General features: G+C 46.2%; 3 protein-coding genes across 11 annotated transcripts in view; 1 reads left to right on the top strand and 2 right to left on the bottom strand.

Annotated features, from left to right (window-relative positions):
• Positions 1–901: 901 nt before the first annotated feature.
• Positions 902–6,002, bottom strand: VMA22 (vacuolar ATPase assembly factor VMA22). 3 transcript variants are annotated; one of them, XM_081844672.1, is made up of 6 exons: positions 4,927–5,067; positions 4,211–4,339; positions 3,862–3,965; positions 2,963–3,069; positions 1,789–1,950; positions 902–1,178 (listed from the first exon to the last, which is right to left on the bottom strand). In XM_081844672.1, the coding sequence occupies exons 2-6, from the start codon at positions 4,337–4,339 to the stop codon at positions 1,054–1,056; spliced, it is 627 nt and encodes a 208-aa protein (XP_081700798.1). In that variant the 5' UTR covers positions 4,927–5,067; the 3' UTR covers positions 902–1,053. The 3 variants fall into 3 exon arrangements, with proteins under 3 accessions (XP_081700798.1, XP_081700799.1, XP_081700800.1); XM_081844673.1 differs by lacking the exons at positions 3,862–3,965; positions 4,211–4,339 and adding an exon at positions 5,894–6,002 and having other exon boundaries at positions 4,927–4,975; XM_081844674.1 differs by lacking the exons at positions 3,862–3,965; positions 4,211–4,339 and adding an exon at positions 5,373–5,475 and having other exon boundaries at positions 4,927–4,975.
• Positions 6,003–6,104: 102 nt separating this feature from the next.
• On the top strand, positions 6,105–20,049 carry IMP4 (IMP U3 small nucleolar ribonucleoprotein 4). 3 transcript variants are annotated; one of them, XM_081844653.1, is made up of 9 exons: positions 6,105–6,198; positions 7,427–7,535; positions 7,964–8,047; positions 12,321–12,430; positions 13,346–13,478; positions 14,249–14,403; positions 16,013–16,107; positions 16,769–16,842; positions 18,744–20,049. In XM_081844653.1, exons 1-9 carry the CDS (start codon positions 6,196–6,198, stop codon positions 18,854–18,856), a joined length of 876 nt encoding a protein of 291 aa, XP_081700779.1. In that variant the 5' UTR covers positions 6,105–6,195; the 3' UTR covers positions 18,857–20,049. The 3 variants fall into 3 exon arrangements, with proteins under 3 accessions (XP_081700779.1, XP_081700781.1, XP_081700780.1); XM_081844655.1 differs by lacking the exon at positions 6,105–6,198 and adding an exon at positions 6,320–6,631; XM_081844654.1 differs by lacking the exon at positions 6,105–6,198 and adding an exon at positions 6,841–7,318.
• Positions 20,050–20,902: 853 nt separating this feature from the next.
• Positions 20,903–26,032, bottom strand: part of PTPN18 (protein tyrosine phosphatase non-receptor type 18) — a 122,577-nt gene continuing 117,447 nt past the window's right edge. For all 5 annotated transcript variants that reach the window (XM_081844627.1, XM_081844626.1, XM_081844628.1 and 2 more), the window contains 3 exons: positions 22,904–22,931; positions 21,945–22,049; positions 20,903–21,364 (listed from right to left, as the gene is read on the bottom strand). In XM_081844627.1, the coding sequence (XP_081700753.1) occupies positions 21,297–21,364; positions 21,945–22,049; positions 22,904–22,931 (201 nt within the window). In that variant the 3' untranslated portion in view covers positions 20,903–21,296. The remainder of the gene's footprint in view (positions 21,365–21,944; positions 22,050–22,903; positions 22,932–26,032) is intronic.

The following is a 26,032-nucleotide window of genomic DNA, read 5'->3' as shown; positions in this document are numbered from 1 at the left end:
GGAAAATTTGCGGGAGCTTTTAGGGTAGCAGGAAGGAGAAGAGAGTGTTAATCTATTTTAAATCCACGACATTTTTATGCTGCTTAATTTCAGTGGTGTGGCAAGGGAGGTTTTAAAGCAAAGGTTGGATGGTCATCTGTCATGGATGCTTCAGTTGAGATTCCTGCTTTGTGGACTAGAAGACTCTCAGAATCTCTTTCCAGTGCTACAATTATACTCCCCTCCCCCCAAAAAGAAACAGTATAAAATAGTCCCTTTCTATCTAGCATTGGGACGTGGGTGGCGCTGTGGGTTAAACCACAGAGCCTAGGACTTGCCGATCAGAAGGTCGGCGGTTTGAATCCCTGCGAAGGGGTGAGCTCCCGTTGCTCGGTCCCTGCTCCTGCACACCTAGCAGTTCGAAAGCACATCACAGTGCAAGTAGATAAATAGGTACCGCTCTGGTGGGAAGATAAACGGCATTTCCGTGCGCTGTTCTGGTTCACCAGAAGCGGCTTAGTCATGCTGGCCACATGACCCGGAAGCTATACGCCAGCTCCCTTGGCCAATAAAGCGAGATGAGCGCCACAACCCCAAAGTTGGTCACAACTGGACCTAATGGTCAGGGGTCCCTTTACCTTTATCTAGCATTACCAAATGTTATGTACCTCATCTCAGTTTGACCTCAGCTAGTGAAGAGGTGGCCCAAAGGATTTTAAACAGTGTTTGCAGACAAGAGTTAATACTGGATCTTTATCTGTTTCAAAGACATCCCCCTCACTGATTGAAAACATACAAAAATAAGAGGAAAAAACCTACAATCATATTGTAATGTGGTCCTGAGAATTATGGAAAAGGCAGGATGAGAGTAAGGCTCTGGACAAGGCTGACCAGCATTTCAAAAAGAACTAGGACACAGATCTCCACAAACAAGGTTTCCAGACGTTTCTGAAGCCCTTATTTATTAAGTACAGCTAAAAAATGCATGGAGCAAGCGGCTTCTGGGATGCATCCCAATAAATACAGGCCCCATTCTTCTATCTATGCTCTCAGCCGAGAGATGGTTATAGCTGTTCAAGGGCAGCGTTGCTTTTCCCTTGCTACAAGTTTGTGCTTTTCCCCCAGCAATGCATGGTAATGTCTCTGTGTGGTCTCAATGTCACTCTGTAACGAGGCGATTTCTGCAGCCAGTTGAATTCCTAGAACAGAAGAGGGTGAGAGGCAGTTGAGATGATGCATCATGGAAGAGAACCTGGAACATTCCCCCTAAGGCAGGCAGGAGGGGGGGTGCCTGTGGTCCCCCACAGGTTGTTGGGACTCCAGGTCTCATCAATCCCAGCCAACAAAGACAATGGAATGAGGAGACTTGCAGTGCAGCAATGGAGAGCCAAAGGTTCCTCACAGCAGCTGTATGATGTGTTCACTGAGAGGACTTCAGGCAACAGAAAAGGAGATTTTGGGAAACGTGTGTCTCTGGAGGGACCAAATCCACCATCCCATGATCACTCAAAGGGGTATAAGTAACAGCACAGTCCTTGCCGCCACTTGTGGTATTCAGCTGAGCTAGCTTTCAGTGTTGGGCACATAAGACTTTCATCAGGGGCAGAGCAACATCCCTGCTTGCTTCCACAGTGTGTCAGGATCAATGACAACTTTCAGATTTACCCATCTGTACAGCCCCAATGCCTTTTGACAGAAAGAGAAACGAGGGCTGTGCTCTCAGAAGACTCTTCATTGCTCTTTGGGGTACAATGAGAAGGGGAAGGAAGAACAGGTTGTGTGGAGTGTATGAGCAGCCATTTCTCTCACCTTCTTGGAAAGTCCTTTGGGCTTGTCGGAGGCTTTGGGGCACAAGGATTCCAAACCATGTCAGGGGATTTTGATGCCCTGATCCCTCGGCAGCCTTGTGGGAGGCCTTTGGGGGCTGGGCTGGAACCTGTGCTTTCCCTGGACCTTTTCGCCATCGTAGAACTGGAAACATTAAAGCAACACCTTTACTAGGCAGGAACTTAGCGGTAAGAAAAACACACAACATTCTAAGTCTTTGGTCACACCCACCCCAGTCAGTTCCCTGCCACTGGCCTATTGTTGAGAACTAGGATTTCTCTCTCTCCTCTTCTGTAATTCTGACATTATGGCAAGTAATAGTAATAGTAATAGTAATAGTAATAGTAATAATATTTATACTCTGCTCATTTGGCTGGGTCTCCCCAGCCACTCTGGGCGGCTTCCAGCAGAATATTAAAATATAATGATTCATCAAATATTAAAAGCTTCCCTAAACAGGCCTGCCTTCAGATGTCTTCTAAAAGTCAGCTGGTTGTTTATTTCTTTGACATCTAATGGGAGGGCATTCCACAGGGCGGGCGCCACCACCCAGAAGGCCCTCTGCCTTGTTCCCTGTAACTTCACTTCTCGCAGCGAGGGAACCGCCAGATGGCTCTCGGAGATGGACTTCAGTGTCCGGGCTGAACGATGGGGGTGGAGACGCTCCTTCAGGTATACTGGGCCGAGGCCGTTTAGGGCTTTCAAGGTCAGCACCAACACTTTGAATTGTGCTCGGAAACATACTGGGAACCAATGTCTTTCAGGACCGGTGTTATGTGGTCTCGGCGGCCGCTCCCAGTCACCATTCTAGCTGCTGCATTCTGGATTAGTTGTAGTTTCCGGGTCACCTTCAAAGGTAGCCCCACATAGACCGCATTGCAGTAGTCCAAGGAGGAGATAACCAGAGCATACACCACTCTGGCAAGACAGTGCGCGGGCAGGTAGGGTCTCAGCCTGCGTACTAGATGGAGCTGGTAGACAGATGCCCTGGACACAGAATAGACCTGTGCCTCCATGGACAGCTGTGAGTCCAAAATGACTCCCAGGCTGTGCACCTGGTCCTTCAGGGGCAAAGTTATAAGAGCATCTCTATCCTCAGTTTACTGTAGTCCCAAACATCTACCATCCTGACCAGCCTTGGGGTTTGCACCCTCACCTTGCCCACTTGGGCCAATTTCCTCCACAGCATCTGGAGCTGTTGGTTTGGCAGCCTTCACATCCTCTGACACCACATGAAACCTCATCTGACCATTGTCTTTCTTTCTAGACAGAGCAGAGAAACAGCAAAATGTAAGATTGAATCTATAGTAATAACTAATTCACTCGTAGACCTCAGAAGAGCCTCCACCAACCTGGTACCCTCCAGATATTTGGCTAACAGTTCCCATCAGCCCCAGCCAACATCCTCCACAGTCTGGGATTATAGCAGTTGGAGTCCAGCAACATCCGGAGGGCACCAGATTGGGGTAGACTCCCCTAAGCAATGGCAGTATCGCCATTTGGTGCTCCCTGTGTAAATGAGTATTTAGGCAATAAGGGAAACGGGGGGGGGGGGGATTCCACGAATGAATCCTGTCAGCACAAGGATTTCCAGGGGTTGCTCGAGCCCCTAAAGCAGATTTAGAGCACTTCAAAAAAATTTGCAAGCAGAAATGTTATTTATTTCATAAAAGTTATATCCTGCTTCACTTCAGAAATTCTTGCATTGACCAAAAATTCGTCTTAGTGTCACATTGGATTCCACCCAAAGAAAGTACTGCTGAAATGTTATTGCAAAAAGTAAATAGTGGAATTGCAATTTAAGTCAGGAATAGGGAATTCGTGGCCCTTCAGATGTTGTTGGCCGACAGCTCTGGTCAGCTCCTCTATGTAATACAAGCGGCACAGATACTCATCTAGAGCTAAAATCTGTCAAGGAGAGAAATAAAGCTGGAAGTCACCAAAACCAACAGGAAAGAATACTGGCTGTTATGCCTCCCCTCTCCTGTTATTTCATAGGCTCTCACTTGCTCCATGGGATTCCACCCTCCAAATTCTGATATTTCCTGCTCTCACCTAGTTTTCACCTGAACCATTGGAGTCATCTGATGTCCATACTGAAGGGGAGAGACAGATTTGTTACCCATGGCATAGCGGGACTTGGAGAGCGAGAACCAACCCTGGGGAAGAAATAACCACCACAAAATGTTAAGAGATGAGGCTTCTCTCTTTAGAAAGAATCTTCCTCATTGGGCGACCTTCTGAGAAAATTTTGTTCTTGGCCAGATCCCCACAAGAGGCAATGGGCAAAGGGCTACAGAGCAGCAACCATGGAGTGGGGGGGGGGGAGGAGAGGAGGAAGGGGACCCAGGGGTGGTAGAAGTGCCCTTCACCTTTATGCAACTCCCCCAAACCCAAGTCTCACCTGCTCTATCAAGTTGTTAAAAGCTTTCCTCTTGGTTTGGAGCATCTCCAGAGTATCAAAAAGGTGGAGGATGACCTGGTCCAACTCCTCACATACTTCAGCTGGTCCTGCATTCTGTGCTGGAGCCATCTGAAATGAAACCCCTGTAACTGCAACTGCAACTGCATCTGCTCACACTCGGCTCACCTCTTTTGCCCCCTCCATTGGTGTCTGTCTAAGACTAGATTGCAAGCTCTTGTCTTTGTTCTATGTTGTTCTGTAAAGAATTATGTACTATATACAATTATGCACTATAAAAGCAGCAGCACTCTGCTTGCTAGTTCTACTGTTTGTCATGTCCTCTGCAGAAAACGTAGAGCGAAAATACTTTACCCAAGGCAAAAGGAAAGCAGTAGCCGCCCCAGGTGTGGATGGACTACAACTCCCGCAATCTCTGGCGGGAGCCACCACCAGGAGGGTCACAGGTTCCCCATTTCTGCCTTTGGAGCAACCCCAGTACCTTCTGCACCAAGTGTGGTCCAACTTAATCCAAGGCAGGTTCACTCAGAAGTAAATCCCATTTCATCCTGTGGGATTTCCCCCTAATCTTATCTGTGTGCTGAGCATGGGCTGAATTCGGCAAAAGGTGCATTCCTTCATTCCTTGTTAGGCCAATTACAGAAACGGCAATCTGAAACTGTAACATGATGGGCAGTAGGGGCCTTATCCACACTTACCTTTGCGTTTTTATATATGCTGGAAGCCACCCAAGGTGGGTGGGGCAACCTAGTCAGATGGGCGGGGTACAAATAAATAATAATAATAATAATTTATTATTATTATTATTATTATTATTATTATTATTATTATTATTATTATTATTATTATTATTATTATTATTATTACCACACCACCTCCCCCCTTTAAAGCTCCACGTGTGAGTGCCCCCCCCACTTTCTCCAGAGCTTTGTTCTGATTCCGCTTTAAAGAGCGGGTTTTTGCAGGGAAAGCTCTGGAGCAAGAGCCAAGGCGCTGGGAGCGAGCTTCGAGGTGCCTGCCTCGCCTGGCGAGAGGGGGCCTCGCGCGACGCGGCGCCCGGAGGCCGAGGCTTCCCGACCCGGCGGCGGTTCGGCGCTTCCTGCTCACGTGACCCGAAGCGAGGCTCCTCCTCCTCCTCCTTAACCACCATCGAGCTCCTGTACAGCAATTCCTCGCTCCGATCTCTCGGCCTCCGTAGCGGCCTTGAGGCCGCGTTCCCCGCGGGCCGCCATCTTGGGCAAGGGCGGCCGCGGAGGCCGCAAAGCCCGCCTCCTTCTCGAAGAGGCAGAAGCCGACAGCTCCAAGAAAAAAAGCTCCCCTTCTGGTTTCCGTGAGGACCCCCTTAGGAAGTGCGTGAGGATGGAAATGCACAAGTAGAAATAAGGCCGAGTTCGAAACTCCCTCTCGCTTTGTGCCTTGACAAAAATAACGCCCTCTGTCGGTTGACATCCCTCTGCACCTTTTTCAAAAAAGTTATTTCCCTCTCTCATCGGCTGTTGGAACAGAATTCGGGGTTGTTTTAAGCACCAAGGGGAATGTCTAATTTTGGGGTTCGTAGTTAATTATCCTGGGGAATGGGGCTGTTGGTGAATATGGAAAATTAAGGAGGAAGGAAACCAGGATTTTAAACATTAATTCGGTTGTCTTTCCATCACCCTTGCTGACCATTGCATTCGGGAACCGGAAGTCTAATCGAGAATCCTAAGGGTATCAAGCCCTTTGCTTTGCTACGCCATTGCGCGAGCAGTTTGGCCGCCATCCTTGTTTCTGGCACACCCTTCTAGTTATCCTTCATTTAGCTTCTTTTGCTCCGCCATCTTTCCTGTGGGCAAACGGCCTTCGGGGTTTTCCGCTTGCGTCCTTTTCCGCTCTAGCAGGCTCGCGCTGGCCAATGGGAAGGGGCGGTAAGGCAGGAAGGGGCGAGATCTTCCGGCGCAAGGTGGAGCCCGGCGTGGTGGGGAAGCAGCATGGTGAGGAGCCGGCGGCGGCGGCGGCGGAGGCTTTTCGGGAGCCGCTGGGGAAAGCGCTGCTGGTGCTGTCGGGCGAAGGGGGCCCTGCGAGGCCGGCCGAGGGGCTTCCCGAGCGGGCCGCGTCCCAGCAGCTGCAGCTCAAACAGGGATCCTGAAGGCTGCCGTGTTGGTAGCAGCAGCTTTGGATGGCCAGGCCCGCTTGCCCACCGGCAGCGCTCTCCTAGGAATCCCTCGTAATGGTTGGCATAGTAGTGCATCGTGGGAGGGGAGCAAATTGTAACCAGTTGCTGCCTCGACTCCTCTTCTCAGTTTCAGACCCACAATGACTAGCAAGGAGAAGCTTGCGAATGCGAAGAGCTCTTTGAGAGTAGAACAGTCTGACTGCCTTATGGGCGGCGGCGGGGGGGGGGCGTTGGTTTTCTTTCATTTGCAGGTGTCCAGATAGCTATCCGTTAGGAATCCAGACTGCTGCCTGTTAGGGGTGCTGTAGGTTTTTGCATTGACTATTGGCTTGAACTCGATGCTCTCCAGGGGCCTTTCCAAGGCTGACATTCTGTGATTCAGAACTCAATGGCCACAATCCAGTGGGTGCTTAGGCGTGATTAAACCCATTTTGAATAAATGAGCTATCCGACTCGGAACAATGTTCAGTGAGGTATATGCTCTGTAGTACAGTAAATGTGTTTAGGTTTGCAGTAAAACAGTGTCCTATGTCCTGACACTTTACAATATGGCATCGGCTGCTAGGGAATTATAGCCTAAGGGCTATAATGCCGCTTTAAACATAGCTGCTATGATGCTGCTTTAAACATAGCTTCCCAAAAAAAATTATGGGAGGTGTAGTTTGTAAATGGTGCTGAGAGTTGTTTAGAGGCCCCTGTTCCACTCCAAGTACTACCATTTCCAGAGTTCCCTGTGATTAAACCATTCTGGGAGGGAAACGGGTTTCCAAACAACTCACAGCACCATTAACAAATGATAGCTCCCATCATTCTTTGGAGGAAGGTGTGGCTGCTTAAAGGCATAGCATAGCACTTTAAATGTATGGTGTGCATGTGGCCATAGTTTCTGCTGGACTGGGAACAAATGTTTGGACACATCCTCACTTGAGGATTAGCAGGTATTTAGGAAGTGATCATCCGTTCTTGTCCTGAAGATTTGTTAAACTGGAAAGTGGTGGAGAGAGAGTGTTTTCTGTTGTTCCATTCATACCTTTGTATTCTTTTAGTTGCGCCGGGAAGCCCGCCAGCGGCGAGAATATCTTTACCGCAAAGCCCAGGAAGAAAAGCTTCGGGCGATCCAGGAGAAGAAGGAAAAAATTAAAAAAGCACTAGATGGTATGAACAACTAACTTGCATCTGCTCAAAACTGATGTGTGTATGCTGAGAAGGGTGCCTTTTGTGGAAACCTGCATGTGTACAGTGTCTTGTAGATGCAGGAGCAGTTGGCCTTTGTAAACTCTTAGGACTGGGGAGACCCACGGTGACTCACTGGGTGACAGTGGGCCAGCCGCCATTTTCCAGCCTAACTTGCCTCACAGGGCTGTTGTTAAGTATAAAATGGACAGGCAGCGGGAGAACACTGTTACATTGCTTCAAGTTCTTTGGAGGAAAGGGGTGATATAAAGTAATCTCTGCTTCAAAAGCCTGTTGAAAAATGTATGTCTTGCATTTCCCTATAATGTATCCCCGAAGTCAGTAATGGTGGTCAAGAGCCCTGCAGCTGTGTCTGCTTTTCGTAACTCCTCTTACCTCTTCCCTTCCAGAGAACTGCCTCATCCCCACGGAATTGCGGAGGGAGGCTCTGGGGCTCCAGAAGGCTCTCGAATTTGATGATGGGGGTGGAGAAGGTGAGTAGCTGATATGAGCAAAATGGTAAGAATGGTAAAACTAATATATCATTTTACTGGCTTTGAGGGAAGCATCCTCAGGCTGTAGCCTTTACCCTTAGTGAACAGAGAACAAAATGGCAGAAAGGGAATTGGAAGGAAGAAGACAACAACCAGAAGGAGGACAGTGGTGGAATTAGCTATTGCATTCCCTATTGCATTACTTCTCACTAATGGCATCTTATAAATCAGCCTTTCTTAACCTGGAGCCTTCCAGAGGATTTGGACTACAAAGCCCATCAGGCCCACTTAACTGGATAAATCAACTAATTTCCAGTTGAAATGTGGCACATTTGAAAGTGTTGTATTTGTCACATTAGCGCAACTTACCTCTGCATCACTTGTCGGAGCCCTGTAGATCTGGATTTGAATTGGAATGCTGCTCCAGAAGTGAATTATAAATGATGACACCTTACTAAGAGATCAGGAGATTGTTAAGAAGGCCCAAAAAACTCTAAAGGACTATTTTGAGATAAACTTAAACACTACGGTGGAAAAAAGAACAATCTGGGACGCAAGCAAAGCTGTCATGAGAGGGTTTCTAATACAACAAAATACGATAAAGAAAAGACTCTGGAATGAAAAGAAGGAGAAGATATTGGAGAAAATAAGAGGAGGAGAGAAAAAATTAAGATCTAGGCCTAAGTCGAAGGAAGTGCTGAGAGAAGTGAAATTTTTCCAAGCACAATATTCGAAATTGATAAACCAAGAAGTGGAATGGAAAATTAAGCAAATGAAACAAAGATCTTTTGAATCAGCTAACAAGTGTGGGAAACTGCTAGCATGGCAGTTGAAAAAAAGACAAAAATTAAATATAGTTACAAATCTAGAGATTGAAGGGAGAATTGTTCAGAAACCCGAGGAAATTAGAAAGTGTTTCCAGAGATATTTCAAAGAACTTTATGCACAAGGGCCGCAGAAAGAGTTTGTGGTGGATCAATATGTCAAAACCAATGGATTACAAAAAATACCCCAGGAAATGAGAACAATCCTGAATGGTAAAATTACACGGCAGGAAATCGAAAGTGTCATACAGAACCTCCAACTAGGCAAATCTCCAGGCCCTGATGGACTTACCTCCAAATATTACAAGGTTTTGAAGGACTACTTGATACAACCCTTGATGGAGGTCTGTAATCAGATTATGGAGGGGAGGAAGGCACCGGAAACGTGGAAAGAAGCTTTCATCACATTGATACCTAAACTAGAAACTGAAAAAACCCAACTTAAGAACTACCGTCCCATCTCACTCCTAAATGTGGATTATAAAATCTTTGCGGACATTTTGGCAAATAGATTCAAAAAAGTCCTTAATGAAGTGATCCATAAGGACCAGGCAGGCTTTCTCCCTGGTAGGCATTTGTTTGATAACACAAGAAACATCATCGACATTTTGGAACTTTTACAAACAAATCTTAACACTAGAGCGGTGTTAATATTTATTGATGCGGAGAAAGCCTTTGACAACATTTCTTGTATGTTTATGAAGAAAAATTTGGAAGGGATGGGAGTGGGACGGGGGTTTGAAAATGGAATAGAAGCAATTTATTCAGAGCAAAAAGCTAAATTGATTGTTAACAATGTGGTGACAGAGGAGTTCAAAATAGAAAAAGGGACACGACAGGGGTGCCCCCTATCACCTCTATTATTTATTTCAGTCCTGGAGGTGCTATTGAACATGATCAGAAAGGACCGGTTGGTACAAGGAATCGAGGTCGGAGTGAAACAATACAAACTGAAAGCATTTGCAGATGACTTGGTATTAACATTACAGGAGCCAGTCTCTAGTTCTAAAAGAGTTTTAGAATTAATTTCTGATTTTGGTCGAGTGGCGGGATTCAAGTTGAACAAGCAAAAGACTAAGGTTTTAGCAAAAAATTTGACATCTACAGAAACAGATGAGTTCCTGAAAGAGACAGAATTAAATGTGGTTAAAAAAGTGAAATACCTAGGGGTGTATCTGACCTCTAAAAATTTGAATTTGTTTAAAGATAATTATGAGAAATGCTGGTCAGACCCTACAGATCGTGGACAAGGTGGAATGTTTTGGAAAGTGGCAGAAGGATATTTCTAAGTTTGTTTGGCAGGGCAAAAAGCCCCGAATAAAGTTTAACATTTTAACTGATGCGAAAGAAAGAGGGGGATTTGCCCTGCCAGACTTGAGGTTATATTATGAATCTGCAGCCTTCTGCTGGATGAAAGATTGGATTTTGCTGGAGAACACTGATGTCCTAGATCTGGAAGGGTTTGATAATGCTTTTGGGTGGCATGCATATTTGTGGTATGACAAGGTTAAAGTTCATAAACTGTTTAAAAACCATATTGTTAGAAGAGCAATTTTTATGGTCTGGACAAAATACAAAGACTTATTGGAAAGTAAGACCCCGAGGTGGCTTTCACCGGTGGAGGCCAAGGCACGTAAGAGACTCAATATGGAGGCCTATTGGCCAAAATATTGGGAAATAATTGAAAAAATTGGAGACAATTGGAGGTTACAGAGCTTGGAAAAATTAAAAAACAAGGTGCGAGATTGGTTGCATTATGCCCAAATTCAGGAGGTTTTTAAAGTGGACAAAAGGTGGGATTCCAGGTGGAAAAATCGAAATTAGAGACAGAATTGTTAGAAGCAAAAAATAAACTGCTCTCCAGAATGTACAACTTGCTGCTTAAATGGAACACACAGGACGAGATAGTCAAATCCGCCATGATAAAGTGGGCACAGGATATTGGACACAACATTATGTTTGAAGACTGGGAAAGGTTATGGAACACCGGAATGAAATTCACGGCATGTAGTGCCTTGAAGGAAAATATTATGAAAATGATATACCGGTGGTACATGACCCCAGTCAAGCTTGCTAAGATATATCACCTGTCTGATAATAAATGTTGAAAGTGTAAGGAGGCGGAAGGGACATTCTTTCACCTCTGGTGGACATGTCCGAAAGTGAGGGCCTTCTGGGAGATGATTTATAATGAGCTAAAAAAGGTATTTAGATATACCTTATCTAAGAAACCGGAGGCCTTTCTTCTGGGCATTGTAGACCAGAATGTGTTAAAGAAGGATAGAACCTTTTTTATGTATGCTACTACTGCAGCAAGAATTCTCATCGCAAAGCATTGGAAGACACAAGATTTACCCACACTGGAGGAATGGCAGACGCAGTTGATGGACTATATGGAATTGGCTGAAATGACTGGCAGAATCTGAGACTTGGGAGAAGAAGCAATGGAAGAGGACTGGAAAAAAATTAAGGACTATCTACAAAAACATTATAAGTTGTATGAATGCTAAGAAAATGCACCTTTTAGGAAATCTTAGCCCCAGCAATAGCAATTAGGTGAAATGAAAATTAAGGTACAAGAAATTTGAGGTGGAATTAGGAAATAATTTTATTGTGTTTTAATTAAAATATATAAGAATTGGTGTACAATATTTGGAATTTGATAACATGATAAATTGAAAGATACAATAAGTTATGAAATAAGATGACAAATTGCTGAAGTTTGTATTATAAATAATGCAAGGTCTGGAGGATGTGGGGAAGTCCAGTAGATTTGATAAAAGGATTACGGAAATTTGAAACTTTTATATTCTTTTTCTTTTATCTGTTTTTCTTTTCTGTATCTCTGTATCCTGTAAAATTAATAAAAATATTTAAAAAAAAAAACAGAAGTGAATTATAAATGCTAGGGTTCAGCCTCAGAGGATGAAGAGGACGTTCCCTAGGTGTATGATGTGTTTTCATCTCTCTGCTGATGAACCACGTAGCCTATCCTTTTCCAATCATTTAGTTTGTGGTTTCCAGGCAACCTTGAACTCTGGTAGAGGCATTCCCAAACTGGCCTGTGGTTTTGTGGTTGAAGACAGAAGCATTCATAGTGATTTTTTTGAATTCTATGGATTTCAGATTTGTATACAATAATATACAGTATATAAGAAGTAAATGAAGCAGCTAGAAAAATCCTATAGCATGTAACACTATGCAATTGCTACAGCCGGCAGAAAAATCACTAAGTGCTCTGCCAAGACCCTTAGAAATTTTCAAATCATCCCTGAGCATGGATGAACCACTGAACCACTTGTTTTCTTTTTTAAAAAAGTTGTTCTTTTCTGCAACCCAAGTTTGGTTTCCAGATGAGTGCAGCTGCAGGGTGTGTGCTTGCTTGTTAAGAGTTCAAAGAGTGTCTGTGGATTTGTCACTTGCCTTTGTAATTTGCCTTGCCGTGGTAGGTGTGAAAAGCCACATGGACGACGAGTACCGCTGGGCGGGTGTGGAGGATCCTCGCATCATGGTCACTACCTCCCGCGACCCCAGCTCCCGCCTCAAGATGTTTGCCAAAGTAAGCGAGCAGCACTTGTTCCTTCTCTTTTAGGAAGAGGCATATGTGCATGTGGGGGGAAGAGGGGTGGAAAAGCTATGTGCCCACTATAGGGAAGGAGGGAAGATCAATCATCTTCCTCAGCTTAGTGTTATGCATTCATTGTTTTAAAAGCTTAAATCCATAAAAACTTTAAAAAATGAAAGGGAATGCTCAAGGCAACTTCTAGGAACATGACATCATACAACATATAAAAATAACAATAGCAGTGATGGAACAGTGTAAATGCAACATAGTTAAACTGCCCTCCCCCCAAAAGCAATTCAGACAGCAGCCAAAGAGCATAGCATAACAAATAACAACAACTATAATAGTAAATTTTACTTGGCTGAAAGCCGCTTTCAGCATCCTCCTTTTAACCAAGCGCCTAAAATAATAGTGAGAGATCTTGCTTGGAAGAACATTCTACAAAGATAGGTAACATAGATGAAAAGTCCCTGCTCTTAGTAGCAGCCTGCAGTACCTCATGCAGTGAGGAGGTCTGGAGCAAGGCCTCCGGTGTTTCCTGTTTTGGTGATAAGAGGTTCTGGGATCAGTCCATGATATATCTCTTCCAGGTCTAGCTAGCAGGTCTTTGCTGGGCCTAGTTAGGAAGGTTATGTTGGAGACCCACCAAAAGGCTTGAGTGTGAGCCAGGGCCCTGTCTTGGAACTGTGGAGAAGTAGTAACTGAATGCCTCTGGAGTATGTGCAGAGTGCACCTCCTGCTCTCATCCTCTGTGTCGCATGAAGGCTTGGGGATTCCTGGTTAGCAGATGTGCATTTTAGGCATTCTGGTGCCAACCTGTCCTTAACCACTAGGTGACCCTACATCTGACTCTTGCAGGTTATACCTCCTGATCACTCTCCCATCTCCTTCCCCCCATTTCCTGTTTAGGAAGTCAAGCTGGTTTTCCCTGGGGCCCAGCGTATGAACCGAGGCCGACATGAAGTGGGGGCCCTTGTCCGCGCCTGCAAAGCGAACGGGGTCACCGACCTGCTGGTGGTGCATGAGCACAGAGGGGTCCCAGGTGAGTGGCTTGACCGGGGCTGGGTGTGGGCAGGGGTGACGTGGATTGCATCACATTAGAGAGTTGAAACAAATGTTGTTGAGAGCAAATGTTGCTATGTGTGAACTGTCAATTTACCTATGTTAGATTGTGGGAGCAGTTTTTAATCTTTGCCTATGCAGTGTGTAGAATGGCTCACTTGTATGAGTGACCGGGAGTGGTTTTGCTGGGATCCTGCTCTTTGGTGGTGGCTTCCGTAGTTAGGTGTGTAACTGCTGCTTAGTGGGTAGAGCACATGTTTTGCATGGGAAAAACTGCTTTCAGAAAACCTGGTGAGCTAATGACAGTCAAAGTAGAAAGGATAGAGTAGTAGTAGTAGTAATAATTAATAATAAAAAATTATTATTTATATGCTGCCCATCCCCAGCCACTCTAGGTGGCTTCCAGCAGAATATTAAAATACAATGATTCATCAAATATTAAAAGCTTCCCTAAACAGGGCTGCCTTCAGATATCTTCTAAAGATCCGATAGCTATTTATTTCTTTGATGGGAGGGCGTTCCATAGGGCTGGCGCCACTACCGAGAAGGCCCTCTACCTGGTTTCCTGCTAAATGAACTCTGTGTATAAGGCAGTTTTCTGTGTCTATAAGCAGGAGGTAGAACTGGTGACTGAGCTCCATAGCACTGATAGCAAGGCATTGCCTTATACCGCCGGGGGATTTTATTCTCAGCTTGCAGTCACTGGTGATGGGGCCTGACTAACTTATCCACCTTTTTATCACCATGTAGATGGCCTCATAATCAGCCACTTGCCGTTTGGCCCCACTGCCTTCTTCACGCTCTGCAATGTGGTCATGCGCCACGACATCCCAGACATTGGCACCATGTCAGAGGCACATCCACACCTCATCTTTCACAACTTCACTTCCCGTCTTGGGCAGCGGGTAAGATGCACTTGGAGGTCAAAATGAGCAAAGTCACTATTTGTGATTGAAAAGTGGGCACTCAAGGCATTTCTATGAATCTAGTGCGGCTGCCTTTGGGGTACTGGCCCCATTCATATGTCCACCATGGTTTAGTTCTCTGTGTGAACTGGAACAAGTCCAAACGCAACAGGCTTGCATGCTTCTCTGCAGTTGGAAGGAGGACTTTAGCAGAATTTGCTATCACCGTCCCTTAATTTCTGCTTGTCCTTGCATGCTAACCAGAGATCATGGTTTCTAAAAAAAAACCTCTGCTCAGTTTCTCAACAAGACAATTTCAAACCATGGTTTCTGAAGTTGGCTGTTAAACTAACCTTAGTTAGTTAGTTATTTCATAACATTTATACACTGCTTGATTTTAAAAGAATGAAACCCTCAAAACAGTCATGAATGGCACTCTCTGGCTTCATACACAACAAGAAGCCAAGATTAGGAGAAAGGGAGAAAAGGAGAGGATGTGGTGGAGAACATGGGCCCAAGTCTCGCTCTGGCCCATGGAGTCTTGCGCACATAGGGCAAACCTTGGTCTAGCATTCTGTGCAATATGTTCCACTGTGCAGTTCTGGTCCCCCCAGCTCAAATGAAGATCCTGTAGTACAGGGGTTGGGTGGGAGAGTACAGAAAGAGCAACTGGAATGATTGAGAGATTGGAGCATCTTCCATATGAAGTGAAGGTCAGGGCTTGTTATTTTTGTTGAGTGGTAAAAGAACTTGTATATTTTGTACTTGGAAGTCCAACTGAGTTTACTGGCAGGTTTAGGGTTACAACCTAAGGGTCTAAACAAAACAAATTCCTTCCAGTAGCACCTTAAAGGCCAACTAAGTCAGTTCTTGGTATGAGCTTTCGTGTGCATGCACACTTCTTCAGATACCTATCTGAAGAAGTGTGCATGCACACGAAAGCTCATACCAAGAATTGACTTAGTTGGTCTTTAAGGTGCTACTGGAAGGAATTTGTTTTGTTTTGACTATGGCAGACCAACACGGCTACCTATCTGTAACTGAACCTAAGGGTCTATGAGGGTGTGGAGGGACGGCGACCCTCTAGCCTCTCCAAATGCTGTTGCACTCCAACTCCTATAATCTAAACTGGGGGAGGGGTAAGCCAAGGGTGGGGGCCTGCTGAATCCTGGTCTCTCACCCCAGCCTGGACAGGGCAGCTGGGTTGCCCACTTGTCAATCATCTGTGTAGCTAACCCAGCCAACACTTTATCTTATGCCAGGGTTCTGGTGGATGGGTTTGGGGCAAACAGTCTCATGGGCCTGCAGGCCAGAGCTTCCCCAGTGGTGGAAGATCTTGCTTCTGGGATTCATCAAACATGTTCTGTGGGCGGTTAAAGCACATTCAACACACCTTTAAAGCACATGGCTTTCCCCATGGACTGTAGTGTCCTCCTCACAGAGTTACAGTTCACAGCACCCTTAACAAACAACAGTTCCCAGGATTCTTGGGGGGCCAGCATGTGCTTGAAGTGTGTGCTGAATGTGCTTTAAAAGTATGGTGTGGATCTGTCCCATTTTCTACCAGCTTACAAGTCTTCCCACATTCTCTTCACTTCTCCCTCCTCAGCTCACCAGCATTCTCAAGTACCTGTTTCCAGTGCCCAAAGATGATAGCAAACGGGTCATCACCTTTGCCAACCAAGAAGACTACATCTCCTTCCGGTAGGGGGAACTTGTCTTGTGTTTCTGCTAGGGCTGGCTGCCAGTGTTCTCTTTTCTCTTCTTGGTCCCATTGATAGGTTGCAAAAGTGTGGGGTGAGTGGTGAAGAGACACTTGCTCTCTTTGAAGTGGGGGGTGAATTGCAAGGGGGGGAGAGGCTGCAGTTCAAAGTGCTGGTCCTCCCAAGAATGCTGGCCTCCAACCTCTTCTCCGCTGATGTGGCAAAGAGTTTTTGTTTTATTTGGGGGGGGGGGGAGGACAGAATTAAACACAACAAACTGCAACCCAGCAGAGTCAGTTTGAGATATGACAAAAGGACCATAAAAGATTCTAAAAAGCACAAAGTAGAGCAAGGCACGAGTGTGCTAATTCAACAAGTTCCTTCCATAGTCCTCCATGTGTTCGGAGAAGCATTGCTACAGTATTTGCTCGCTGCAGCATATATGGGAAACAAAAGGCTGCCCATTTGCCTAGAAAGACGGGGCATCTGATTTCAGCCAGGTCTCCTTGCGCTGTGGGACCTGTCACTCTTCTGCTCTGCGCCAAACTCTGGGGCTGGCACTGAGAGGGCAGCAGCAAAAAGGGAGGTAGTCAGTGAGTATGGGCTTGTTGGGGATTGTTCCAGCACTAGCTTCTTAACAAAACTTGCTTTTTTTGTGGCAGGCACCACGTCTACAAGAAGACCGACCACCGGAATGTAGAGCTTACAGAGGTTGGGCCAAGGTTTGAGATGAAACGTAAGTCAGCTGCCTAGAACACTGGAAGGGCATGGTGCAAATCCACAAATGGAATATAGGGCAAACAGAGCAGAGGGTGGGGGACTCCAGGCCCAGGGGTGAATGTGGCCCTCCAGGCCTCCACAGCAGGCGCTCCTCGAGCCACAGCCGCTTCCCAGCCCTGCTCTGCACTTACCTCAGGCACTTTTGCCTGGCTGGAATGTGCCCCTGAACTGCCACCATTCCTCTAGGTAAGTGGGTGGGTGTAAAAATCTCTGGTTGTTGAAATCTCCAACTGTTGAATGGCTGGAATGTGTCACTTAGGGCTGAATTATACCTTCAGAAATATCCGTAGTATAGCCCTCCAGGAGCTGAACCGCTTCCTTGTGCAATTGGAGGATGGCACCATCAGATAAGTCTGTTCTGCATAAAGCTTCAGCATGTCAGGGAAAGGCTGTGCTTCCTCCCATTGGGGAACCTTGCCATGCACATAATGGTTGCTGATTCTTTTTAAGCATAGAAGAGCATTTGATGTGATTCCATCCCTTTTTACTTACAAAGTGATATATTTGAGCCTGGAGTTTGGCTCTGACTGGAGCCTGTTTCACAAGAATTTGAGGTGTTGCTTCCTTTCCTCTTTTTTCTTTCTCCTGCAACATTTGAATGCCAAACCTGATTAGTAAATTAAAGTGGCAGGCTGCTGTTCAGCCTTAATTTGCTTCTAAGAGTGTGCCAAATCGTAAATATTAAAAAACACACACCACATAATGCAATTACATAAAAACGATTAAAACATTTACTTTTGTATGCTCTAGAGCAGGGATGTCCAACAGGTCAATCACGCAAGGTTTTTGTAGATTGCGGGTCGATCTCTGGCTCCTTTTCCTCAGCAAAATTGAGTCCTGCCCTCCCCACCCCCCCACCCCCTCCACTGTTGTCTGACCAGTGGAGGGGAAGTGGCTGTTTTCATTCAAAGCAATATTATTGTGAGTGACTTCTTCCCTTCGACCCTTGCCTTAACCCCCCCCCCCAAAAAAAACCCAGAACTTAGCTTGTAAGAAAGTATTTGTATAAAAGTGGGGCTTTCCTCCTCCCTAAAAAAGCTCAAAAACTTTGACCTGAACCCCCAAAAACCAGCGGTAGATCATTGCCAGATTTTAATTCTGAAAGTAGAATTACCCTCTCGGGAGTTGGCCATCCCTGCTCTAGAGGAATTTCTTTTCCAGATATTTGGTTGCAATACATACAAGCCTGATTGCCTTTGAATTGAGGTCAGCCATGAGTGCCACTTTAAAAGAGCTCAATGTCACAGCAGTGGAACTGCTGTTGTTTAGACTATGACGCACTTGAAGCATTTTTACCCATTTATTCAGTCACAGTAGCTTTTCATAGTGAACAAAGGTTGGACTCCCAGCCAGCAGGACCAGTGTTCAGGGATGATGGAAGTTGCAGTCCAAACACCCCTGGAGGGCCACAGTTTTCCCCCACCAGAGGTTCTCCTCCATTTACAGAAGCAATATGCCTCCAGGTACCACACAGTGATGGCCATCTCCTTCAGGCCTTGTTTGAGATCTTGCAGAGGCTCCTGGCTGGTGGTGGTTGGTGAAGTGGACCACTGGCCTAGGGGAGCCTTCTGTCTGCTCCAGCAAAGCCATTCTTGTGTTTGAGATAAAGGTGTGTGAAATGCTTCAAGCACATGGAGAAAGCACTTGCAAGATACGACCGTGGTATTTGCTAGTCGACATTTCTTCTTCCTTGTTGTCTGTGTCCAAATGTTTTCTGCCAAAAGTTTAGAAGGCTGCAGTTGGGTGGGTGTCTGGACTAACAGGCAGAACTGTGCAGAGTTAGGGGTTGGTGGGTGCTGCATGTCCGCTTCAAGTGGAGCTGGATGAGACTCTAAAGCTGTTCTTCTCTTATTCCAGTATATATGATCAAACTGGGAACCTTGGAGCAGGAGAGTACAGCAGATGTGGAGTGGCGCTGGCACCCATACACTCGCACAGCTAAGAAGCGGAAATTCCTCAGCGTGGAGTAGCATGGACTCCACACTGCCTCTCTCTTCCTCCTCCTCAAGGAGGCTGTCCACTGCCTGGATCTGGGGCCTTTGTGAACTGGAGTCATCAAATTCACCCCATAAACCTGTGCTTTCTGCCACTGAAAATCTCCTTGGCCCATGCAGACAAAGGACACAAAACCCCCCCAACTATGCCAAGCATTCATAGATTTCATGGAATCTTTGAGTTGGAAGGGACCCAAGGGTCATCTAGTCCAACTCCCTGCCATGCAGGAATCTCCACGACAGATTCCCTCTCCAGGCACAGAGCATTCTACCTGGGTTTTTTTTCGTTGTTGTTTTGTACCGGGGGGGGGGCATCTTGGAAGCCTGCTCTCTCCTGCTCTGCATCCCTGTTCAGTTGTGGGTTTGGCGCACACATACTGGGCTACATATTACAGTGAGCCCTGTCATTCCTTCCTTCCTTCCTTCCAAAAACAGCATCAGGGGAATGGATGTCGAGGGCAGCGGTGGTCGCCAAGAGAAGGCCCACTTTGACGCCCATTCAAGCAGTCCTAGAATGAGTGAAGATGGAATCGCTCCTAGTTGCTGTTAAGGAGCAGGCAGGATAGAAAACATGGCCTTGTCAAACCTGGTGCCTCCCAGATGTTGCTGGACTACAACTCTCATGATTTCTGGCCTGATAGAACAAATGGAATTACTTTCCTTTCTCTCTCTGTTCCACAGAGTAAGTCAACTTGGCGCAGTTATATTTCCTGGAAATGGGAAAATGGCTAGTAGAATAGATTTCAGTGGGGCCCCAAATTCTTCCCTGCCCCTTTGTTTTGCTCTAGTTTTGTGAGATGTATTTCTCATCTCTCTGTTTCACAGAAAATGTTTTTCTTGGAGAGGATCCCAGAGTAGGCAGGCTGATTGCTGGAAATTGGGGATTGTGGGAGGAGTTTTACAGAGTAGCGGAAGGGAGGGAAATTGGCATAGAATGCACCCCTAGGTGATGCGAAATGCTTCCCTTCTGATGGCTGTATCAGGCAATGTGATGGAGTTCTAAGGGATGGGGGCAGCAACCACTCCCCACCACTGGTATTTACAGATTTTTATACGTCCATCTTCTCTTCCTGGTGCTTTCCTCTAGGGCAGTTAAATCATAGGGCAGGGGTGGCCAACTCTCAAGAGACTGTGATCTACTTTCAGAATTAAAAACTGGCAGTAATCTACTGTTGAGCTCTTTTTTGGAAGGAAAGCCCCGTTTTGGGGGTTCAAAAATAGCTTTTGGGGGGCTTCCGGTTTTGGGGGGGGGGGTAAAGGCAAGGGACAAAGGGGTAAACTCACTCACAAGAAGATCGCTATGGATGAAAACAGCAGCACAGAGAAAGCTCCGTTTTCCCTTCCAGAGATCAAACAACAATGGAGGGCGAGGCAGGAGTCAGTTTTAGCAACACTAAGGAAAGGGAGCCAGAGATCGGCCGCAATCTACCAAAACCTCACAGGGATCTAGCACTGCCTACATGGACTCCAAAGTGGCATGGATGTGAGCATCCCAAAGCCTGGGTAGATCAGAGCTCTTGTGTGTTTACTTTCCAGGAAAGTCAGACCTCCAGGAAGCTTCTAGTTCTCCAGCAAGAGATCTGGAAAGAGCAGAGCAATTGAACATTCAGACTAAAAAGAAAAAAAACCAAAACCAGGACAGTAACTGGTGCTCCATCTTCCTTCCTCATTCTCCCCAGCCTCATGAGTGCAATCTTTTGACAAAAGTATTCTGCATGTGAGAAGTAATATGTTGCAATTGGAACACCCAGCGGTGGGGGGGGGGGTCCCTAACCCAATGAGCTAATTTGAAGTGCTGGTGCCAGGCCTTGATTTTACCCCCTCCAGATGGGAGAAGACCAAGAATCCCAAAGCCACCAAATGTCTTCCTTCCATTCCTTCCCATTCCATAGACTAGGTTGCAGAAATGACTGTAGTAAGTAAGAGGAGAAATGTAAATTGACATAAGATGGGGCAATCAGGCAGACTCCTGAGTGGAATGGATTTGCTCCAGTGGCTGTTGATAAAAGCGCAATTCACAAATTAGCAAATATTGTTTAATGGGAGGAGGGATGTGCTGTGTGGATGGTTCCAGGCATGGGGTACCAGGCTTTAAATTTTGGCGGGCAAAACTGCCCTGGCCAGCTAAGAGCCGCTCAAGAAGCTGGTGAAGAGAAGGTGGCTGCCAGGTTCACACATTCCTTAGCTGGTGGATCCCAACATTTTGAGCACGTCCATATCCTCTTCTGGTAGAAAAGTCCTGGAGTATAGTGCATGCAACTGCTGCTGCCTTTTGGTCCATGGCCCCAGAGGCACAATTTGCTGGTGGTTATTATTTTTACAGTTATTCCCTAAGGAAGTGAGCAGGCAGCAGTATTGGTCCCGATCTGTATTGCTCAATGGCAGAAGCAGTGTCCTTGTCTCTCTGTCATGCTGCCTAGATGCGACTCCATTCAGCAGGAGGGTCTCTTGGTCCCTTGGGCTTCCCGATGCGGAAGTTAAACCCTAGAGGGGCAAGAGGAGATGGACAAAGCACTGAGAGGTTTGTTCTATTTCTTTTATGATTCCCTCCCCTTCACATCTCTGATGGCAATTGTCCTTTTGTGTATTTTAATTTTAACACATGACAGGATGTGGAGAATCATGCAGTCCTCTTGAGCTATCTTTAACAACCTCACTCTCCTTTCCTCCTAACGTGGATTATGTTGGAGGTGTTTGTATATCTTGCTGTACCCATAAAAATGTAAGGCTGTCATTATGCTGCAGTTCATGTGCCTGCCACTAGGCAGCTGCACCAGCTCCAGTGTGAAAAAAGGAAGGTGGGTGTCGTCATGTGGGGGGGAGGTAGTTGGCAAAGGTGGTGGCAGAGAGGTGGGGTTGATCAGTGAAGCAAGCAGTGGCAGTAGACCCTAGTATGTATATTGAAATCTACACAGGTGTATGAACCACTTTGTGTGTGTGTGTGTGTGTGTTTGTTTTTTGAGAGATTTGGGTAGGAACCTGGCCCTCTCCGCCCCCTCAGTTTCCACACGAATGCACCCTGCAGCACTATCATGACCTTTTGCCTAAAGGTCCCCTTACTTACCCATTCCATTGGCAGAAGATACCACCGCATTTGGGCTACTCCTGGGACTGATGTTGCCCACATCTTCATATTCTTGGGTGGGGGCAGTCCGTTGTGATGGTGGGGCTAGTAAAAAAACTTGAGAGGATGTCAATTCTCACATCAGCTTGCCTGTAACAAACACTGGGGCAAACATCATCTAGGAAGCTAGAATATAGGGATGTTCATGTCTTGTGAAAAGCGGGCTGAAAGAAGAGTGCCAGCTGAGCCTTGCAGACCACAAGGAAGACCCACAACTTTCCAGCACCACTTTCTGAGATTTGTCATCCTGGAACGACTAGGGTCGTGACAAACTAGCACTCCAGTATGGCAACTCGGAAGGAGACCTTGTAGAAGGTAGCAACAGCTTCCAGGAGGTTGTGGGAAACTAATAAGGCAGAAACTTTAACCCTCCAGTTGTTGCTGAACTACAACTCCCATTATCCTTGTCCATTGACTGCTTGCTAGGGTTGATGGGTGTTGTCGGTCACCAACATCTGGAGGGCCTAGGTTCCCCACTGCTGCAGTGAATACACCCTTTCCTTTCCATCTCTTGGAAGGCAGTCGCTCTCAGAAATGAGCCGTAAGCCATTTGAAGAGGATCCAGCTAATTGGTTCTGTGTAACTTTCTCTGAGCTTGGCCTAACCCTAGTTTAGAAAGAACACAGCAAGAGTCCCAGTGGATCCCACAGCACAGGTCCACCATAGCCCAGCATCCTGTTCTCACAGTGGCCAACCAACATTTCATGATCCCCTGTTCTAGCACAATGTAAAACCCATTATCTCCCTTCTCTTTCCACATTGTTAAAAGTAGAAGTCCCTGTACTGTAGATGTTTTTGGACTCCCATCAGCTCCACCCACCATGGTCAGGGATGATGGGAGTTGTAGTCAAACAACATCCATGTTCCCCATCACCATTCGAAAGTATTTTGCTTCTTACCTTTCTTCCCAGGTGATGAACTAAAAACCTAGAGCAAGGGAAGAAAAGAAGTATTTGAAGAAGAAATATCTCATGGGTGCCTTAGCTAGGATTCCTGCATTGCAGGGGCTTGACCCTTGGGGTCTCTTCCAACTCTATGATTCTGTGAAATAAAACATATTTCTGCACTGCTCAAACACACTTCATTCTAGCACTGCCCTTGGCGAATGAGAGTCACAAGGATGCATTTTATTGATTCCCTTATTAAATGTATATTCCGCCCTTGTTTTGAAGGAGCCCAGGGTAGTAAGCGCATCCAAAAGAAAAGCATTATAAAAACATTATTTCATCCGGTGATGAAACAGCTGCCTGTAGATGACCTGGGGCAAGACAAGAAGGGAAGAGTTCTCTTATTCTTAAGATAAGCAGCACTATGGTTAGATCTATAGGGACGCGGGTGGCGCTGTGGGTAAAACCTCAGAGCCTAGGACTTGCCGATTGCATGGTCGGCGGTTCTAATCACCGCAGCGGGGTGAGCTCCTGTTATTCGGTCCCAGCTCCTGCCCACCTAGCAGTTTGAAAGCACCCTTAAGTGCAAGTAGATAAATAGGGACCGCTTTATAGCGGGAAGGTAAACAGCGTTTCCGTGTGCTGCTCTGGTGCCGGTTCACCGGAGCAGCTTCGTCACGCTGACCACGTGACCTGGAAGTGTCTGCGGACAGCGCTGGCTCCCGGCCTCTAGAGTGAGATAAGCGCACAACCGTAGAGTCTGTCAAGACTGGCCCGTATGGGCAGGGGTACCTTTACCTTTACCTATGGTTAGATCTAGGGGGAAATAAAATTATATCGCTATACACAGATGGAGTGAGCCTTAGTGGGCAGGGTTGCTAGGCTGGTTTTCCAACACCAAGTGCAGAGGAGCAAGCAGGGGGCTTGGTGCAAGTGAGGTGGTGGGAACATCAGATGGACTCTGCTGGGCCACATGGGCCATACCAAGCTCCCTGCTGCTTTGCTCCTCCTCTCAGGAACCAGGAGTGACTTCTGGTGTGTCAGCAACATAGCCCCTCCTGCTCCTGCTCCTGCTCCTCCTGTCGCTGCTGCTGCAGAGTAAGAACAGAGGACTTTGCCTCGTTGACTTCTAGCATATTTATGTTTAGGGTTTTGTCTGTTGTGTACCTAAGAGAAACAGCCCAGACATTTGAGCCAAGGGAAGACCCATTTTGCTACAAAGGAAATTGAATTCTCCCTGCTTCTATAAATTAAGCATGCCAAGCACATGTGAATAATTTCTTATTTGCATAACTTTTTATGTACATTTTGGTCATTTTGTATCCTCCTGAAGTCGTGGTTACTATGGGAAATCATATTCAAAAGATGCAATTCCTTATGAGGCTTCACTAAATATTGCCTGCACATTTTCAAGCACATCTTCAGTCCCAATGGCTAGAAACTTGGTGTTTGTTTATGTGTGTTTTGTAAAGTGAAAGCCAAGGTTCTTAGGAATCTGGTTTTTTTACATTCAGTGCCAAGTTTTCTCCAGTTTGTTCCTCCAGCCCTGACTTTACTAAGCTGCACAGCTGGGAGCGGGGAATGATGGATTGACTTTCCCCCTTTTGACTCAATCATAACACACACACTGAAATGGAGGGGGCTTGAACCTCCCTTTGCTACTGCCTCCATATTCCTAGGGATGCCTAACATGTTTCATGCTTCAGTGTGTGCGATGTAAAGCTGCAGTCAAGTACAACATTCCTACAGTGGACCCTCTCAAGATGGAGGGTGAGGGAACAGCTGCAGTCACCTGCGGTTCCTGCGCAATATTTGCCATCTTGCCAAAGGTTGCAGGCAGCTTTACCTGCAGCAATTGCATGTTGATTGCCCTCTGGAGGAACGTGTAGCTACGCTCCAAAGAATTAGAGAGCTGGAGCTCTTCTTGGAAGCAACAGAGCACACCGTCTCCACCAAGGAGGAGACAGGGGACTCCCCTGAGAAGGAGGCTAGTTCACCAACACAGGAGCCAGATAAACGTGACTCAAAGAAGTAGGAGGCCCAGGGTTCGCTCTGATTGTTTAGAAATACACAATCGCTTTGGGACGGAGCTAAACAGTACAAACTTAAAGCTTTTGCAGATGATTTAGTATTGACATTACAGGAGCCAGAATCTAGTACTAAAAGAGTATTGGAATTGATTCAGGAATTTGGTCAAGTGTCAGGATTTAAGTTGAACAAGTTAAAAACTAAGGTTCTTGAGACTTCCGGAGGCGGCGCGAACGGCAATGGCTGCCCTCTTCTAACTGGGAGAGGGAGCTCCGTTGAGAACGGGTCGTCCGCTACGGCAAAGCGGAGACCCACATCGGAAAACCACAGGTAGCAGAAGCCTGTGGTCTCGGGACCCGGCGGGCGCCAGAAGCAACCCCCGAAACGTTGAAGGAACCCTGTAAGGGGCTCTGGATCGCGGAGGGGGGTAACGGCGCTGTGGGTCGTTTCGCAATCAACGGAGTGAAGCCGCGCTGCTGCTGCCGGTGAGCGCTGACCTCTCTTCCTGATTTTTGATTCGGAAAGCAACAAACCGTGAGTAACAAGGATTTTACAAAATTTTGGGATCTAAAAACTCTGAATTTGGCTGAAAGCGGAGTGATGAAAAACAGGAAGTCCGTCTTCCGCTGCCATTGAACTTCAAAGTAAAGGGCTGGAGGAGTGGAGGCAAAGAGTGAACTTTTAACCTAACTGATCTGAGCACCCACTGAATTTCTCTTTAAGCAGAATAAGGACTTTAAGCATTGGATTTTATGACTTTTATCTGGACTGTGATACCCTTCTTCTATTGGGATTACAATTTAAGCAAGAAACCCAGGTGCTGGAACTGCCTGAGTAACTGAATAGTCAGCTTGCAGGTTTGGATACTTTGAACTTAAATTTTGAAACAATCTGAGGGAGTTTGGACTTGCTACTTTGAAGCATCATCTGGAATGCCAGTAAGCACTGTCTGAAACATTGTGGTTTTTAAATACTGACTCTGCTAAAACTTATTTTATTGAAGGTTCCTGGACATTAAATTTGATTTCATTAATTTTATTGGAATTGATCTCTTCCCTAAAGACATTTTAAGCTCCCCCTAGAGGATTTGGGATTTATAGCAGTGACATTGTT

This window comes from Podarcis erhardii, assembly GCF_964252035.2.
Source record: "Podarcis erhardii genome assembly, chromosome: 17".
NCBI classification, from domain to species: domain Eukaryota; kingdom Metazoa; phylum Chordata; class Lepidosauria; order Squamata; family Lacertidae; genus Podarcis; species Podarcis erhardii.
Note: the sequence above shows the minus strand (reverse complement) of the source record. Positions and strands in the feature narration are given on the sequence as shown.